General features: G+C 46.6%; 1 protein-coding gene across 2 annotated transcripts; it reads right to left on the bottom strand.

Annotated features, from left to right (window-relative positions):
* Positions 1–62: 62 nt before the first annotated feature.
* On the bottom strand, positions 63–9815 carry LOC112972989 (solute carrier family 25 member 36-like). 2 transcript variants are annotated; one of them, XM_026080297.1, is made up of 8 exons: positions 9704–9815; positions 3942–4118; positions 3419–3496; positions 3000–3100; positions 2299–2365; positions 1814–2097; positions 1519–1714; positions 63–751 (listed from the first exon to the last, which is right to left on the bottom strand). In XM_026080297.1, exons 1-8 carry the CDS (start codon positions 9742–9744, stop codon positions 331–333), a joined length of 1365 nt encoding a protein of 454 aa, XP_025936082.1. In that variant the 5' UTR covers positions 9745–9815; the 3' UTR covers positions 63–330. The 2 variants fall into 2 exon arrangements, with proteins under 2 accessions (XP_025936082.1, XP_025936083.1); XM_026080298.1 differs by having other exon boundaries at positions 658–1714.
* Positions 9816–18275: the final 8460 nt, after the last annotated feature.

Here is an 18275-nt window from a genome sequence, read left to right as displayed (position 1 = left end):
GCTCAGAGTGGGGTCTCTCACAACCCCTCCCCACTCCCCAGATATTATATATATATATACTGTATATTTTTTCAATGTTGTCGTTTGAGGTTTATTCTTGTTTCATGCAAAAACCAAAACACTGCAGCTTGTGTCGCTTTGTAAAGTTGTCGATACTCCTAAACTAAATGAATGAAGGAAAGAAGGATGAGGAAATGAAATGGATTTTAAAATAAACGGATTTAAAATAAAATGTTCAGGGCTTCTGTGTTTTTTCACTATGAGCAGGCAAAGAAACAGCCAGCGTAGTTTCTAGTGTAAGACTGGAGATTGTCCAGCCCATATATTTACTTAAATAATTGCCATATCTCTGTGAAAGATTATGTTTGTGTGTATGTGTGCACGTGTGTTAGAACAAGAAAAAACACATCCCCCCTGTTCTTTTAGAGGGTCAAAATACTCTCTTTGTAAAGACAACGTAGCTTCCCAGCGCATGGGGTCTAGGAACCCATAGGGGAACAGAAGGCATCCCAGGCTGTGGCAGAAAAATGTAATACATGTAGCAAAGTGTATTCTTTGGTTACAGAAAAAATAAGGCTCTTTCCATACATATAGTATGTCATCAGTAGAAACAGGCCAAATCCTCTGCTTTGTCCACCTTTTCTCCAGATCCAGTTCCTTTACCAGCATAAAAGTATATTTCACACCAGGGATTCCAGCTTGTAGCGTAATGGCCCCAGCACTTCTGAGGGAAGTAGTTGCCCTCCTCTTTCTGTCGCTCAGGTAAGAAGGGGATGCAAGAACAATAGATGTAAGCAACACAAGGCTACGAGCTCAGTAGCATGAACTATTAGGGTAGTGCTTCATAGCAGGCTGTGTTTCTTCCCTTCATCTACTTGGTCCAATTCCTCAGACCCAGCAAAAGGAAGAGGCTGTGTAACTACTCAGCTGCCCAACATTTCCTATGGCCAATGGCTACACTGTGCTAAGGACCCAAAGGAAGACTCCGCAATAAGACCTTTGCTGGCAGTCAAGGTGGAAGAATCCTCTTTAGGAGTAAGAGGACAGTACAGTAGGCAAGAGCATAAGAGCCTCTCCGAGGGCATGAAAGGTCTCACCACAAGATCTCAGCTCATCTCACCACCTCTGCTCTAGTCCCTGCCTTCAAGTCCAGCTGTGCCCACGTGTGGGTGTTCCTGAGTCCAAATGAAGTGAAGATTCTGAGGCTAAGATTCCCCCACACTTTCTCCTTTGTTTCCCTTCCCCCTCCTTAAGTTCCATAGCCTTGCTTTGTACAGGGAGCACTGTCAAACCAGTGTACGGGCACCTTGAAGCACTAGAGGAGTTCAGGTCTCCAGAAAGAAGGACTACATTGTGCACACTGGAGCTGAAAGTTTCACACAAAATAAATTCCTGAGAATGCTGTGCCTGATGTTGCAGACACCACCCAGTCCTGCTATACATTGGAAAGCACCACCTCTCAGAACATGGAAAAGGACCAAGTCTCAGGAGCTTAGCCTGGTGCTGCAGTGTACTCACAGGGTGGAGGAGGTCAAATGAACAACGAGTTCATAAGTAGCCATCATGATAGCTGTGTTGGGAATCTGGCGGATCAAATGGGCCAGGAGCCCTCGATATAAAGCCAGGGGTCCCTCTTCATGGACCACAAGTTGCAGAGTCTGTACAAAGGAACGGTACCGGGACCCTTCTTCTCGCAACCGTGTCCGAATGACCTCTGGAGAGACAAAAGGGGAAGGGACATTAGCAGACTGATTATACAGGCAAGGTATCATACATCAAGGGAAAGAGAAGCAAGGAGAGTGGGCCCACTCACCATGTGGATATGCAATGCATGAGGCACATGTTTTGGAGACAGCAGCAGCTCCCATTAGTCCAAAGAAATCACGGCTGTTTGGTGGAAGTCCTAGCGGTGGGGACAGGGAATGACAGCTGTTCCTCAGCTGCTGTTTTAGTTCTTCATATATGACAAAGTGTATGATGGTCTCTGACACTCCAGCATAGGAGGCACTGATTCCACGGTAAAACCCATGCAGGCCTTCAGTGCGGTATACACGCATGGCACACTGGAGGGCATTACCGCCTAGCTCCCCCTTCACCCTGTAAAGGGGAAGAGAGGAGAGAGGGTTAGAACTGCATATTGCTTCACTGACTTAAAATGCTGTTGTGAACACAACTATATGACTCTTCCCCAGCAGGCCCTGAAGACATGGTCTGCTGGCAGGTCACAGACCCATCCCCAACCCCATCCCCAAACCAGCCTTAATTTGACATGGAGTGGCTCTATATTGCTAGCCTTACCTGGCTTCCAGTTGCATTCTGGTTTTCACCAACCAGATAGGGTTAGTGAGTGTGGCAGAGGTAACTCCTGGAGAACAGAAGGGAAAGACAGCAGTGAACACCAGGATCATGCTGACATTTTGTGGAGAGTTCCTGATATATCGGCTCTACAAATGCTGCTTGGCAAGCTGCAGGTGTTTGCAATTCGAGAAAGACCTTGAGTTCCCTGAGAGAGGAGACATTTAGGGCAGACTATTTGATTCTCTCCCTCCCCACATTCCAGCCTTTGTCTGGTGGTTCCTAAGCTCCTCTGCCTCCCACTCATAACCCTACTATAGGCCCAGCTGTGACAAAGAGGCAGGAAACAATAGGCTAAACTTTTGAGGGTGGATGATTTTGTAGGGAACTGTGAAATATCCAGAGATGTGATTCTGTGAAGGGTCTAAATTATACATTGCCTTTTCCCCCTCACACCTGAATGGAGCTCTTTTCCTGATAGAGCTAAAGACTAAATCCATGACTTCAAGTGATGAGCCTAAGAATAATGAAGAGGGAGAAAACGTTTGTTTACCCAAGAAACTCGCTGCTGCAGATGGGGAGGGAGAAAGCTTCAGAAGAGGGAGCAGGACTGAAGGGAGCAGCAAAGGGGAGGAGGTGAAATCTATTTCAGGCTCACAGCCAAAAGGACCCCTTGGCTCTGATTTGGAACAGAAGAGGCTCACCTGCACAGGCTGCTGACAGCATGTGTACTTTCTTGGACTCTGGTACAAGAACAGCATTGAGCCTCTCCTTAACACCAGAATAGGCAGCAAAATAGATAGCCCTGGTTGAAAAGAAATACAGAGAGGTTACAGCTCACTAGGAAGAGCAAGAACAGCAGTGCTGTGAGGCCTCACTCCAACTTTGCTTACTCTCAGCATGGGTATGTCTAATGTGACCTCAGACATCACCTGCACTTGGCCTGCAGCAGTCATCTTTCCCTTCAGCTGTGATCAGAAGGTCTAAAAAGTGCCTGGATGAAAGGGTCCTGCGGCACAATGAGCTCAGGACCCTGGCTGCTTTCCAAAGGTGGAGTAATAGCTCTTACAGAAGTACTTTCTAAAGTGTACAGTATGGGCTATTCTCAGGGAGAAGTACTTACCGGGAAGGAGCAACCCCAACAAGGTTTGGGCCCAGACCTCGGAACAGGGATCGCATGCCTTCCTTCTCAAGGATGGCCCTATGGAAGGAAATGAACAGAGAAATCAGGAGAAGACCTAAGCTGAAGGCTCTCCTGTTCCTTCTTCCTCTTCCTTCAGTACTTCCTATAGTCTCCTCTCTCCACCTCCAATGCTATCCTTTTTCTGCCCTACTCTCATTTTCTTTCCAGCCACTCCTCCTCTCTCCTTCAGACGTTTCTTCCTATTCTTGCTGACAGCGTCATGCTGGGTGTGATGAAACTGCTAGCTGTGAAATTTCTCCGAGTCCCAGCAGTTGCCTTGCAGGCTCAGAGTTCAAAGCACAGATCAACTGTGATGAGTTGTATCTGTGTGCGTATGAAACTTCTCACCATGGCTGTAGATCCCAGAGCCTCAACCCAAACCCTGCTTCCATCTCTCTCTCCATCTGATGGCCAAACTTTCACTTCCCTGCCACTAACATGCACACTACCCCATCCTACTCACCTCAGCGACTTGAGCACTCCAGGGGATGGTGGGGCTAGGTGTATCAGCCTCACACTCATACCCGGCAGCTGTATCTCAGGGAGGCACACAGGCCGCAGTGTCAATTGGGATGACTGTAGACGTGTCTTCACCACTTCAAGGGGGCAGGTCAGGATGGCTCCAGCTGTGCCACCACATCTAGGGCATAAAAAGGGCATAACAGCATATGTAAGAATGACACCTGTGCAAGAAGAGGCAATAATTCTGACCCTGCTCTTCCCCTGCCTCTCCCTGTGTTGCTTTTAGATCCCCCAGCCTGCGTCACATGTGACCTCTTGCTCTGACATTGATTAACGTAATAATGGCTTAGCTTGGGACATCTCCTGGCAGCCTCACTCAGGAACCAGCATTTGAGACAAACAGTCCCAAGTCCATAGGAACTCAAAAGTCCCTCAGCTCAAAGTTGCTGATCTTTGCATTTAGAATTTCCCAGAGTAAATAGTTCTTCTGCCCAGTCTCGCTGCAATGCCTTCAGTTGAGATCACCAGGCAGAGTACCTCACACCTCCCCAGAGAAGCACTGGCTCAGACAGAGGCAGCACAAACTCTCCCACCCCTCAGCCTGCCTGCTTCTTTCAATCTGTAACCTATTCAGTCCCATATTTGCAAGGCCCTGTAAGTAAGATCTGCATTTTCTGCCAACAACCAGGCTCACACCCCCCAGGCTTGCCTAATGAAAGAGGACCCTGACCTTCAGCAGACAGAAGCTATTTTTGGAACTCAAGAACCATCAATCAACCTAATCATACTTCAAAAATGTTGAGAGGACATGTACCCTCTTTTCCCCTTTTTGCCATCCGGGGACAAATCAGAACCATAGAACTGATCTATTCAGTTCCCAGCTTTTGCCCCTTCAGATCTTCTAACTGAGAACTCTGTTCTTCCACAGCTTATTTAGGTAATACCTGAAAGACTGTTTTGAGATGAATTTGTGTGCAATGACCACAACTTGAATAATATAGCCAGGCAGAGACTTTTACAAGGAGACTTTCATCTCTGCTATAGCCAAACTCACTTTGTTTCACAAGGGACAAAAGGTAAAAATGCTCATTCTAGATCCAAAGAAAGAAAAGTCAGCTAAAGAGGGACAGGATATCAGGGAAGAACCAAGTATATCAAGAGAATCACATGTAAAGATACAGGACAGTAAATGGCTAGAGTGCTGAAGAATTAAGTTTGAAACAATCTCTACAGCCCAGAGCACATATATTGAACAGCTCACATATGTCTTTACTTCTGGTGCTTCATTTATTGCTGCTTGCAGGTTAGGAAAAAAAATAGGCCTTGGTACCTATTGCAACAAAGTCCAAGAGGTGACGTTCTAGCAGCTGAATGAGTCTAAAAACAGGATCTGCAGATAGCAATACCAGCAACTACTTATGCTACTCCATTGCACACCTGCTGCTTTCTCAAGCCCTTTACAGTTCTGTACAGCTGTGATGACAATCAGCAACATTTTTCCTCAGCAGTGGGAGTCTGGGGATCAGACAGAACCTGACCAAAGAAGGTAACTTGGGTTCAGAAGACAACACAAGCACAAGACTAAGCATCCAGGCTCACGTCCTCTGGATGAACAAGCAGCTCAAGTATGGAATCCAAGACAGCCTATTTAACCATCCAGGAGTTAAGCAAGGCAGGGCTTCCTTTTACAAAAGCCACACTGATTCTTCCCAAATAGACCGTATTTATTCAGGTGGCTAACAGTCCTGTTCTTTACCATAGTTTCTAATGATTTGCCTGGCACAGACTCCAGACTTACATGCCTGTTGTTTTCTGGATTAGAAGTGTAGTTTCCAGCTCAGGAAAGAATTGAGTGCAGTGGTGACAGATCGAGGAGTCTCAGAAGTCTGAATAAATGCTACCACAAGAACAGTTTCAACTTCTTACCTAAAAGCTCAGCAAAAAGTACAATAGGACTACATTTACAGAAGCAACTGCTTGGTACCCTAACGATTTCTCTCTGGAACTGTGCACGAGGAGACACAACTTTATGTAATATCTGTGCTTCTTCAAGAAGCCCCTGGAAAGAGCAAACTGTGTTTTGCACTACGGTGGCCCCAAGCCCTGCCTAAGCATGGTGAGGATATGAATTTGAGTCCATTCCCCACATGTATATGAAAGTTTCCTGAGTCCAACTTCCTTAAGCTACCAAAAGGTGTAGCTAATAGGGAAGAATTTTAAAAGCAACAGTAAGAATTAAAGAAATTGTTACTCCTTAACATGGTGGTTGTTTAACCAGCAGTTAGAAAGTCCAAGGAGAAGGGAGGATTTCTAAGCCAGTATGGCTAAATGGCAAGACTAAGGGGAATTTTTCAGGGAGCAAAGAACCCTGACTAAACTAAAGCTATGGAAATAAAGTGTTCTAATTGTTCAGAAAAAGAGATCTTAACTGTGATGTCTTATCATGCACTAGAAGATAGTACAGCTACCCTCAACGTATGAAAGGCATACATTTTCAAAATTCTGTGGTTTCAGGAGAAACAGAAGACAACATATTCTCTTCACAAAGAGGCAAACTATTTTTTGGTCCAATATTAATGAAGGCAAAATGGAATGAAATCTAGTAGAAACAAACATTTAAAAAATCAGCAGGCATGAAAAACCTGTGGCCAAGGATACTAAAAAGAGCTGACTGAGGACACTTCTTGCCTACAGATTTAAATGCTTAATAAATCTTAGAGCACTGGGAAAGTCTGCTAACCTAAAAGAGTGATAATTACTAAAAAAAAAAGTGTATTTGTAATGATTTATGCTGCTAAAGGCTATATAAATTGAGATTCATGCCAGGAGAGAATTACAGAATCAAATCACTATAGACTTAAGACACTTTGTATTAGTCAATGTTGGTAGAGGGCTTATATCATTCTTTATGGAACTTATCGAACTAAAAAAAGCTGACAAAAGTAACTACAAAGATGTAAAATACTTCAGTTTTTGTAAAGAGCGGCCTTGATACCTCACAAAACTGCCCTTATAGCCTTAACACTCTATCTATGGCATATATGCTAAATGGATTAAAATTGGACCACAAAATCTTAAAAAAAAAGAACAAAGAAACAAACAAAAACCCAACCTTCCACTTTCCTCCCTTCCACCTCCCCCCCCCAAAATTATAAGGAATCAAATAGCAGTGCTCAAGCAAGAGCCTAGGAAAACTAGCTCCAGATCTAATAATTTTCAGTATTTCCATCAACATCCAGGAGGTAACATTTAAATCCTGATAAAATCCATGGGTGACAAAGATTGTCACAGTGGCAAATAACAAACAGAGCTGCAATGAGTGGTAAATAATGAGAGAACATATGGAACTGAGCAGTCACAAAGGACCATTATGCTGGGCTTACATGGATTGTTTTAATAAAACCAAAATCCTGAAGTCATGAGTCTAGAAACAGGCAAAAAGGCAATTCCTGCAAAATAGCAGGGAGAGCAGCAGTGGACAACCAGTATAACATGCTCCCAGAACAAAGCAATGGCAAAAAGGGTTATGGAAGGAGAAGGCAGATAATTTCATCTTAGAAAACAATACTGCCTCTACATCTTGTTTTCACATTTTAAAAGGAAAACTGGAAAGTTTGAGGTGGCAGAAAAGAGCACAAGAAACCTGAGGGCTGGAGAAAGAGGATTAGCAGGCATATAAAAAGCACCATTAACATTGTTTAATGATCTGAAAAGGCTATGCACTGAGGTGACAAGTTTTACTGGTAATTTACATTTATTTAGGCTAGCCAGAAAATGGAGATGACTTGAGAATCTTCATTTAGGAATGGCAGTACTAGGTCAGACCAAATCTCCTTTAACCCAGGATTCTGTCTAGGACACAAGCTAGTAACAGTTACCTACAGAAGAGTAGGAGTAGAGAGTAACATACACCTCTTCTCCAGAATAGACTCCCAGCTTCCTGCAAATTTCAGCTCAGGGATTTCCTCAGCCAGATGTGTTGGAATATTTAATAGCCTTCAATTCATTTTTCTGCATTAATCTGTCTAAATGCTTTTTGGACTCATGTAAAAAGCTTTTACCCTCTAATGTCCTGTGGCCAGGAGTTCCTCAGTTTAACTGCACACTGTGTTAAGAGCTACTTTTTTATGTTAGTTTGAACAAATCTCTCACAAATTCCATTTGATGTTCCCTAGTTCTCAACTAGAAGAGAAAAATGAACAACTGCTCCTTCATCAATGAGATCTGTTTAATCAGGTAAAACAATAATATTAATTAAACATTGCAGCAATAATCCAAACTTCTTATTTATCTTTTGGGTTTTAACTAACTGTCATTTGAGGATTATTGCTCAATGGGCTGGGGCAGGATACAAAACTGTCACTCGCCAAACTTTTGCATAGTTTTTTTTTTAAGAACCATAGTGGAAAATGAGGATGAGGGAAAGCTTAAAGAAACCTCTTTATGAAAAAAAGTTAAGATACAGTGACTTTCTAGTTCAGAGAAGAAATTCATAGAAGAGAATAAGGTATACAAAATAATACAGGCAACGGAGAAGGCAAGTATACATAAGCAAAGATCGACATAGCACAACAATTATATGAACTGCAGAAAACTGGAAATTAACTAATTAAAATCAATTAAATGATATTTTTTATTGTACATGTTAGACTCTGGAACTCATTGTAATATGGACTCCAAAAGGTTGGTAGAATTCAAAAAGGGATTAGGCATTTATTTAGACAATTAAATTAAACAGTTACTTGGAAAAGTCTGGAGGGCCAGGATATCTTCTGCTTTAGGACATCATAAACTTAAAGTCTGTTATTGTTTTGAGGCTTAATGATAGATGTTTCTTAAGGAGAGGAGGAATGAAACACATAGTGAGAAGGGCTTTGCTCAAGGGTGAATTCAGAGGCACGGCTGGGATGAGCACTCCAAATGTCTGACTCACCAGAATCAGCTGCACCATCTAAACCCAGAAAAGACATGCAGGAATCTGAGACATGCAACCATTAAGTGCTGGCCGCCCGCCCAAAGACAAAGATGCTCCATGATTTGCTCTACTAAAGCGGCCTTGTTGCAGCTCTCACTCCCCGCTCAGCACCTTGCTCCCTTTCCCCACCATCCATGATGAACTCGGGTTGAATGAAAAATCAGTCTGAGACCGCTACGACTTCGCAAGGAGGCTCCCTCTCCTCCCAAACTACAGAACCATGCATTCACACAAGGTGCTACAGGAGTGTGCCTTATGGATAAGCCTGTATCTGAATGTGGAACAGCGAAGAAAGCATGGGTGGAAATTGCAGGACACAAGCAGGAGCCAGAGCGGGGAAAGGCAGGCCCCCTCCTCCCTGAGCTCTCTGACAGCTCTTCCTGGACAGAGGGACACGTGGCTCTGCCATCCCCGGGGTGAAATACAACCGTGGAAAAGTGGGGAGTGCAGGTCACTTGCCCAGGTCCCAGCGTCCCCAGCAGGAGCCAGAGGCGCTGGCGGGCCATGGACACGGATGCAGCACAAGCCCCAGGACCAGCGGCCGCCAGGAGCCCCCGGCTGGGAGGCAGGCGGGGAGCTGGAAAGGGCCCCGCACCCCCCAGGCCCCGAGGTGAGCAGGGCGCCTCTGCCAGGCGGCCCGGGCCGGCTCGGCGAGAAGGGGACGAGCCTCGGGCCTGAGGCGCCCCGCAGCAGGGGGAGCGCCGCGGCCCGGCGTTGCCAGCCCGGGGAGCAACCGCGGCCGCCCCGGGCCTCCCAGCTCCGCTCCCGCCCCGCGCGGCGCCACTCACCCTCCGGCGACCAAGTGGAACAGGGTGCTGTGCTGCGGCATGGCCCGGCGATCTGCTGCCGGCCCCAGCCTCACCGCCCCGTCGCAGGCCCCCGTCGGGGCGTCTGCCTGTCCCGCCCGCCGCCGCCCGCCATTGGCTGCCCCGACCCGGGCGGGAGGTGCCGCGGCAGGGCCCGGCCGCGGGCTGGCCCGGGGGGAGGCCTGGCCCGAGAGGAGGCCCGGCCCGAGAGGAGGCCCGGCCCGGGGAAGGCCCGGCCGGCCGCGCTGGGAGCCTCGGCTGGTCGAGGGGCTGCCAGGGGCCTGTGTGCAGAGGGCCGATCCTCCTGGATCCTTCTGCTGCCTCCCACCGCGGCTGGGCCGCTTTCCAACCAGAGGCGTTTTGTACGTGGGGGAACCAGGCCACAGAAAACAAGGTAATTTCTTTGAGATCAGACCACGGGGAAGCGATGGGTCAAAGAGGAGAACCGGATTGTTCCCGACTCTCATCCTGGCCCCATGGGACCACAAATGCTTCCGGAGATGTTTTGTTTTATGTGAAATCGGGTCAAAATGCTCAAGAGAGAAAATAGAACAAATTAGACCCAGGATTTAGTTTTTCAAAGGTTCAGTATGCCAAAAAAGGGGAATATTCAGGGCCAAAAGATCCTCAGGCTGCTTCAACAAACATAATGTAAAGCTTCACATGATGTCAGAGTTCACAAAATACCATCTGCACTGGAAAAAAGCAGAACATACATCAGCAATGTAGTGCTTTTGCCAAAAAGGCACACATCATATAAGTATGCATAGATAGAAAGATAGTCTGTAAGATAGGTGAAATAAGCTTTTAGCTCTACTTTGTACTCGTGTGATGTTCGCAGGAATAGAGTGTCCAATTTGGGTACCACACTGCTATGAAGCATGCAAATATCGGGGAGGGTTCAGAGAGCAGAACAAGTACTCTAATCTAAGTAGGACGATCTAGTAGTCCATCTAAGTAGGAGGACTGAAAACAAAGTGGCAATGTTTAGTCTAAAGAAAGAATTAAGGGAGACGTGGCAACTGACCTCAAGTACATACCAGGATACTTCTAAGAGAAAAGGAATAATTATTGTATCTGTGGTGAAAAAGAACAGAAGAAACATGCTTAAATTGCAATATGGCAGTATGACTTAGATAACTTAGATACCTTAGGAAAACTTGTTAATGCTAAGAGAAACGCTGGAAAGGTGTATAGAATCTCTGTTGTTGGGAGTTAAGAACAGCCAGACAAATACCCATCAAGCAGGACACAGTTAAGCTTGACCATGGGATCAGGGCAGGGGAATGATCTAGAAGGACTTTTCAGTCTTCTGTTACAACCCTGTTATTAAGGGTCATGGACCTCTTTATCGCTACTGGTTTCATAAGATGTTTTTATTTCTTATTTCCCTTCAGTCTTAGTAATGACAGAGTTAATACCAGCATGGTTACAGCTGCCAGGGCACAAAGCAAGCTAGAATAAGCCAGAGACATCAAGAGTAACAAAACCATTACATCAGTACATAGGTACTAAGGGGAAGACCAGTAAAAGGATGGGCCTTCTGTTCAGTGAAAAGGAATAACTGTCTACCAATGATACTGAGAAGTTACAAAGTGTTTGTCATTTGTCTTCACTGTGATGGGGGCTAGAACCAATGACAAGTGGGTAAAAAGTCATTCTGAAGTATGAAAATATTAGGTCTGTAAGTCCTTAGGTAAGTTCAATACTTTCAGACCAGCTGGGCCAGATGAAATTCATTCTGTGATGGTTGGAAAACTAGCTGAAGCAATCTCAGAACAAGTAGCACTTATCTTTGAGAATCTGCAGAGGATGGAGAGATTCAGAAGACTGGAAAATGGTAAACATATTAGCTATTTTTTAAAAAAGTATCTGAGGAATTACTGGCCAGTCAGCTTTACTTTACTGTCTAGAAGTAAACAGCAAGTAGACAACTCAGATTTGTCAAAAAAACCCCAACATGTCAAACCAGTCTTTCATGGTGAAGTAACAGGCCTTGTGGATAAGGAAGTAGCAATAGATGTCATGTATCTTGACTTCGGTACGGATTTTGATTCTGTTGCATCTGATAGTCTTATAAACAAGCTAGGAAACATTGGAAAACAGGTAGATAGATCTACTAAAAATACTGTTAGGAGAGTTTGATGCTGATTAGAAAACCCTAATCTAAGATTGGTTTTCAATGATACATTGTCTAACAGGAGAATTGTATCAAGAAGAAGTTCTGCACAGATCTGTCCTCTGAGTGGTACTATTTAATAGTTTCTTCAGTGATTTATACAGTGGTTTAGAAAGTGTGCTTATTAAATTTGCAGACAACACTAGCCTGTGAGGGGTTGCAATGAATTTGGAAAGCAAAATTAGTATTCAAATGATCTTCATAAGTGGCAGAAATGGCCTGAAAGAATAGAACACAATTTAATAAGGCAAGTGTAAAGTTCTACAATTGGAAAAGAATAATGAATTTGTAGGATGGGGAAATGGCTAGGCAGAGACCTCCGTTCTGTCAGTGGTCTCCATCAGGCTCAGGGCCTTCAGCAGGGTACCAGCTACCTTCAGGCTGACAATGGTGGAGGGATGCAGGGCCCAGAATAGCCTTTTCTGGGGCTGTACAGTCTGCTTTCCTCACCTCTCCAAGAGTTACTGAGGCTCTTTGATATTTCAGTTCTCACTGCCAAAATATTTACACTTTGCATGCAAGGGCCCATTCACTTTACTATGCTGATTTTACAGAATCACAGAATCACAGAATAGTTGGGGTTGGAAGGTACCTCTGGAAATCATCTGATCCAACCCCCATGCTTAAGCAGGGTCAGCTAGAGCAGGTTGCCCAGGACTGTGTCCAGTCAGGTCTTGAATATCTCCAAGGATGAAGGCTCCACAACCTTTCTGGGCAACCTGTCCCAGTGTTCAACAACCCTCACAAGGAAAAATGTGATTTCTTATGTTCAAATGGAACATAATAAATGGAAATAAATGGAAATGTTGCTGTGGTTCAGTTTGTGCCCATTGTCTCTTGTCCTGTCTCTGGGCACCACTGAGAAGAGTCTGGCTCCATCTTTACACCCTCCCTTCAGATATTTATACATATCGATAAGATCCCCCTCCTCAGCTTTCTCTTCTCCAGGCTAAACAGTCCCTGCTCTCTCAGCCTCTCCTCATATGCCAGCTGCTGCAGTCCCTTAATCACCTCTGCAGCCTCATTCGCTGGACTCATTCCAGTAAATCCATGTCTTTCTTGTATCGGGGAGCCTAGAATTGATCACAGTACTCCAGATGTGGCCTCACCAGGAGTGAGAAGAGGGGGAGGATCACCTCCCTCGACCTGCTGGCCACACTCTTCCTAATGCAGCCCAGGATACCTTTGACCATCTTTGCCGCAAGGGCACGTTACTGGTTCATGTTCATCTTGCTGTCCACTAGTTCTCTGCAGAGCCACTCTCCAGCTGGTCAGCTCCCAGCCTGCACTAGCGCAATTCCTCGCCAGGTGCAGGACTCTGCACTTGCCTTTGTTGAACTTCATGAGGTTCCTCTCCGCCCAACTCTCCAGCCTGTCCATATCTCTCTGAATGGCAGCACAGCCCTCTGGTGTATCAGCCACTCCTCCCAGTTTTGTGTCGTCAGCAAACATGCTGAGGGTGAATTTGGTCCCATCATCCAAGTCATTAATAAAGATGTTAAATAGCATTGGACCCAATATCAACCCCTAGGGGACACCACCAGTAACTAGCCTCCAGCCAGACTTCATGTCGCTGATCACAAGCCTCTGAGCCCAGCAGTTCCACCAGTTTTCAGTCCACCTCACTGACCACTTATTTGTTCCATCACCTTCCCAGGGATCAAGGCGAGGCTGACTGGCCTGCAGTTTCGCTGATCCTCCTTCTTGCCCTTCTTGAAGACAGGGGTGACATTTGCTCTCCTCCAGTCCTCAGGAACCTCTCCCAATTGCCATGACCTTTCAAAGATAATCAAGAGTGGCTTTGCAGTGACATCAGCCTGCTCCCTCTGAACTCACAGGTGCATCCTGTGGGGGCCCAAGGACTTGTGTATATCCAGTTTGTTTAAGTGGTCCCTAATGTGATCCTCCCTCGCCAAGGGCCTTCCCCTCTGGTCTCAGGGGCTTGCAATTCCTAAGGGCCAGTATTACCAGTAAAGGCTGAGGCGAAGAAGGCATTCAGCATCTCTGCCTTTTTGGTATCCTTTGTCACCAGGGCCCCTGCCTCATTTAGTAGTGGGCCCAGATTTTCCCTAGCCTTCCTTTTGCTGCTTATATACTTATAGAAGTCTTTTTGCCTTTCACGTTCCCCGCCAGTTTCTAGGTGGGCTTTAGCTCCCTTAACCGCATCTCTGCATGCTTGTACAGTGTCTCTATATCCCTCCTGGGTCACCTCCCCCAGCTTACACTTCTTGTACACTTCCTTTCCATGTTTCAGTTTAGTCAGGAGCTCCTTGTTCATCTATGCAGGCCTCCTGCTGCCTTTGCTTGATTTCCTGCTCATCAGGATGGACCATTCTTGAGCTTGGAGGAGGTGATCCTTGAATATCAACCATCTCTCTTGGATCCCTCTTCCCTCAGGGTTTTATCCCATGGAATTCTTCCAGGGAGGTCCCTGAACAGGCTGAAGTCTTCTTTCCTGACTTTAGGTCAGACCATTTGCTTTCTGCCTTTTTATGCTTTCTGCAAACAGAAACAATTGTGGCTTCAGCCGGATACTCACCCACCGACAGTTATAACTTTGGTGGTCCTGGATGCTTTGCCTCTTCTGCCACTTCTGATTCCTCTAGTTGCAGCACAGTTTCTTAGCACTGAAAGGGAAAAATGAACATCTGACTTTTTGTCACACTGTCATGCTATGAAGGTTCGATAGCAACGACTGAGACAGTAATATAATAATAATAATAATAAAGATGTTTATTTCCTCACACAAGTTCTTGGATTAGTAACATCCATTAAAATAATGCGATTACTAATTTAGAAAGGATAACACAAAACCAGCAGTTACTAATTTAGAAAGGATARCCTGAAACYGTCGATTACTGCGTTATTAATTGGAAGGACTGCTTATCCCTACTTGAAAGCTTTCTTGTTCACTCTCCTAGTGAGGGGGCTCTCAACCTCGAGGAGTTACCTTAACCCAGCGTTCCAGGAAAAGGGGAGGGGGGGGGATACCCACGGTCCAGCCAGAGAGGATGGTCAGGTCACGTTCCCCATCGTCAGGTCACGTTCCCGTCCCTGCTCAAACTCTCCTAGCTCCCAAGTCTCCTTTTATACAGCTGGGGCTCTGGGCAAACACTGCTTTTGCTGACTTTTRGCAAGTTTCACAATCACAGGACTGTTTGTTTGTCTGCTTGGGAGGACCCTGCTAGCGAGGCAAGACCCCAACACCTCCCTATTGTTTCTTCCCTCCCCGGGGGTCCGTGCRGATTCCAGGTGGCAGACTTCTTCAGTCTTGTTAATGCTTCCATTCCGCAGCCTTGCGCATATCAGTCCTTGCGCATATCGGTTGGTAGACTTCCTTAGTCCTGTTAACTCCTCTGTTCAACAGCTTTGTGCACGTCAGCTCTTGTGCTATCAGTTCTTCTGCATATCAACTGACAAACTTCAGTCCTGTTAACTCTTCACTCGCCCGTCACTTTTGCTCCTGGTTCTTTCACTCTGGGTCTAAGACCCAGAAAGCCTCACCCTGCAAGGTCTCTTCCTATTCCTTCTGGTGGGGGGACGGCCACACCTCACTCTCTAGCCTTAGGACAATGGCAAACTGTGACTGAAAGTCAAGCTGTGGAAGATGCTTCTTCAAGGCCTCCTACAGGCTATCTTCAGACTAGTGCAAATGATACTGTCACATTTTCAGCAGATTGAAGGGTTGCTTAATGTTGGAACTGTTCAATGGTGTGCAGAGTTATAGTGCTGTTCTGCAGGAGCCTTAGTGTGCCTGAAGGGAGCCAAGAGCCAGGAAAAGGCACTATCTTTCCATGAGAAGAGAAGGAAGGGAGGAGAAAAGAAGAGAGGCTATATTTCTTTGTCTTGTCGCTGCAGGCAGCAGAAATGAGACTGGGTACATTCCCTGTGGTGCCTGTTCTTGCTGTTCAGACTGAGGAAGGGATGCTGTGGGGCCATTCTTACTGAGCTGTCTTTGAGTCGCCCTGCCCTAAACCAGTAAGACAGGCTGAACTGGCATCATAAGCTGGTGTCATGGATGCACCCCAAGATCCTGGCACAAATGTTTATGAGTCAAAGCTGCTTCACCTGCAGTTCTTCACTGCTCCCTATCTCAACCCAGTCTCTGATTGCTTTTGGATTTTCCCCATGCTTTATTATCTCACTGCCTACGCTCTTCTTATGTATGTCTTTGTGCAGGCTAATGTTTTCCCTAGGACCAGCACTGTCTCCATCTGTTCTTCTCAAATGTTTTTGCGGATTCTCTCAAAAAGCCTCCTCCCTCTGTCTCTCTTTTCACATGCTCTTGCTGACCCTTAATCATGCTAAGTTTGTATAAGATTAGTATTTTTTAATAGTTGGTGAGTCTTGTTTTTCGTTCCAGGGGCTTCTTACCGAAAGGGCCAGGTTGGTCCTAGGTTGACTACATCTTGCAGGCAAGTAGACAGCAATATCATAAGGCAGACATCTAGAAGAATGAAATGTTTTTCATCAGCTTTACATAACACATGCAGCGTAGGGCTCTATGTATAAGTGGTCATGTCAATGGCTTTTCAAGTGTTGACATGTTAATGCAGCTGCCTGCCAGATGTAGGGTGCTTCCACATTAGTGCCTGAATTGATATCAGAAGTGTGCTTTCAAAGTGAATCTTCCAGTCATCCTCACTTACTGTGCTTTGGTTCATATTGCAGAACAGTCTCAGAGTGTGCAAACTAGACTCCTCTCAGAGGAAACTAAGCTAGTAGATGTGCCTGAAGAGCATACCTAATGCACTTGCACTAATTGGCGTTCAGTTCATGGGGTCAGGGAAGAGATAATTCAAAGTAAACCCCTCAAACATGTTTGGTGTAGATCTTGGATCTCCAGCCCCACCTGTATCACTTTAGAGATTTGTTCCTGTTGAGCCATGCTACTTGCTAACACAGATCTGGCCATAGATGTGATGTGAATTTCAAAGCTGTGAAGGGGGAGCAGTCAAGAAGATTTACTGCCAAGGAATACAGTGTCTAAAACAGCACCAGACATCAGCCTTTGGTCAGATGAACTGCATCTGGGAAGTGTGGCAGGGATGCTGCAGAGGAACATATTCCTTTTGAGAAGGAGGAGACAGGATTTGATTCTTTAAACATTTTTTTCAGCACCCTAATGTCACAGGAGGCAGTATACATCATGCAAACCCCTCTTTGTGCTTCTCCCTTTCTTTTAGAAGCTATGATTGTATCAGCTCTGATTTCCCAGGCGGTTTGCTCTTCCTTTGGAATCACAAGTGTAGCGAGAGGGCTGAAACTTTTAAGGAGTTGACATTTCTATGCCTTATCTAAAGCTGCTACATACTTTTCAGCTAAATGCAGACAGTTTTTACCTGTTACCACCAGCTGCAATATTTTAGTGGTCCAAGAACAAATAATAAAATAGCAATCCATCAACCAGATGAATGTGTGCTATATTACAAGAAACTCCCATGTCATTCATGTGCCTTTACAACAGCTCTCCACTCAGGCTAGCAATGTAGCCTCCTGTAAAGTGAACTACAGTTACTCTTAATGCAAAAATCGCTTACCCACACTTGCAGTTCAACCAAGATCTGTGGTGAACAGTACACCAACACCACAGCAGCACTGCTGCCCTAAATATATACAGTATATTTATTGATTCTGTAATGCAGTTTCAATCATATAGTATAAAACTATATATATGTGCAATATATATAAATACCCAAATGAATGGGCACTGCCTGGAGCCTGGAAGTGCCCAGTGGGATGCAGCGCCTACATGCTGGGCCAGCCCTACCTCCCTATGCCACCCCCACCCCCACCCGCCGAAGTGGCCGACACCGGCTGGACGCAGACCCCGCGCTCGGAATAGCCCCGGCGTGCCGGGGCCGAGCGGAGCGCTGCCCCTTTAATGCGTGCCGCTGGTGCATGCTCCTTTAAGGATTAGCCCCACCCCGCCGTGCCCCGTGAGCGTCGCAAGCCCTGGCGGACCCACGGTAAGGCACTGGGCGGGGGGAGTCCCCCTGGGCCGTACCATCCTGCCCGCGAGGCCCGGGGGGGGTGGGTCCCGCCGCCCGGGCTGGTGGCGTGGGAGGGGCTGGCAGGCGGGCGAAGGCGGGGGCTGCGGCCGCGGGGCTGCCGGGGAGACTGCGGCCTTGCTGCCCTGGCGAGGGGCTGCTCGCCAGGGCGGGGCGAGTCGGGGAGGGGAACTCCCCCCGGGACGCCGCCAGCCCGCGGGGCGCCGTTGCCCGGGGGCGGCAGGGCGCGGGGGGCTCCTCTGCGTCGCTGCGGGCCGTGCCCACCCGGCCGCCCTCGGCGGAACAGGCGCCGTGGCGGCATGCCCCCGAGCCAGGGCCCTGCCCCAGGGCCTCCACGCGGGCAGCGCGGGGGCGGTGCTGCCGG

Source organism: Apteryx rowi, unplaced genomic scaffold (assembly GCF_003343035.1).
Source record: "Apteryx rowi isolate R43461 unplaced genomic scaffold, aptRow1 scaffold_515, whole genome shotgun sequence".
Lineage (NCBI taxonomy): Eukaryota > Metazoa > Chordata > Aves > Apterygiformes > Apterygidae > Apteryx > Apteryx rowi.
The sequence above is the reverse complement of the archived record's forward strand: the minus strand, read 5'-3'. Positions and strand labels throughout refer to the sequence as shown.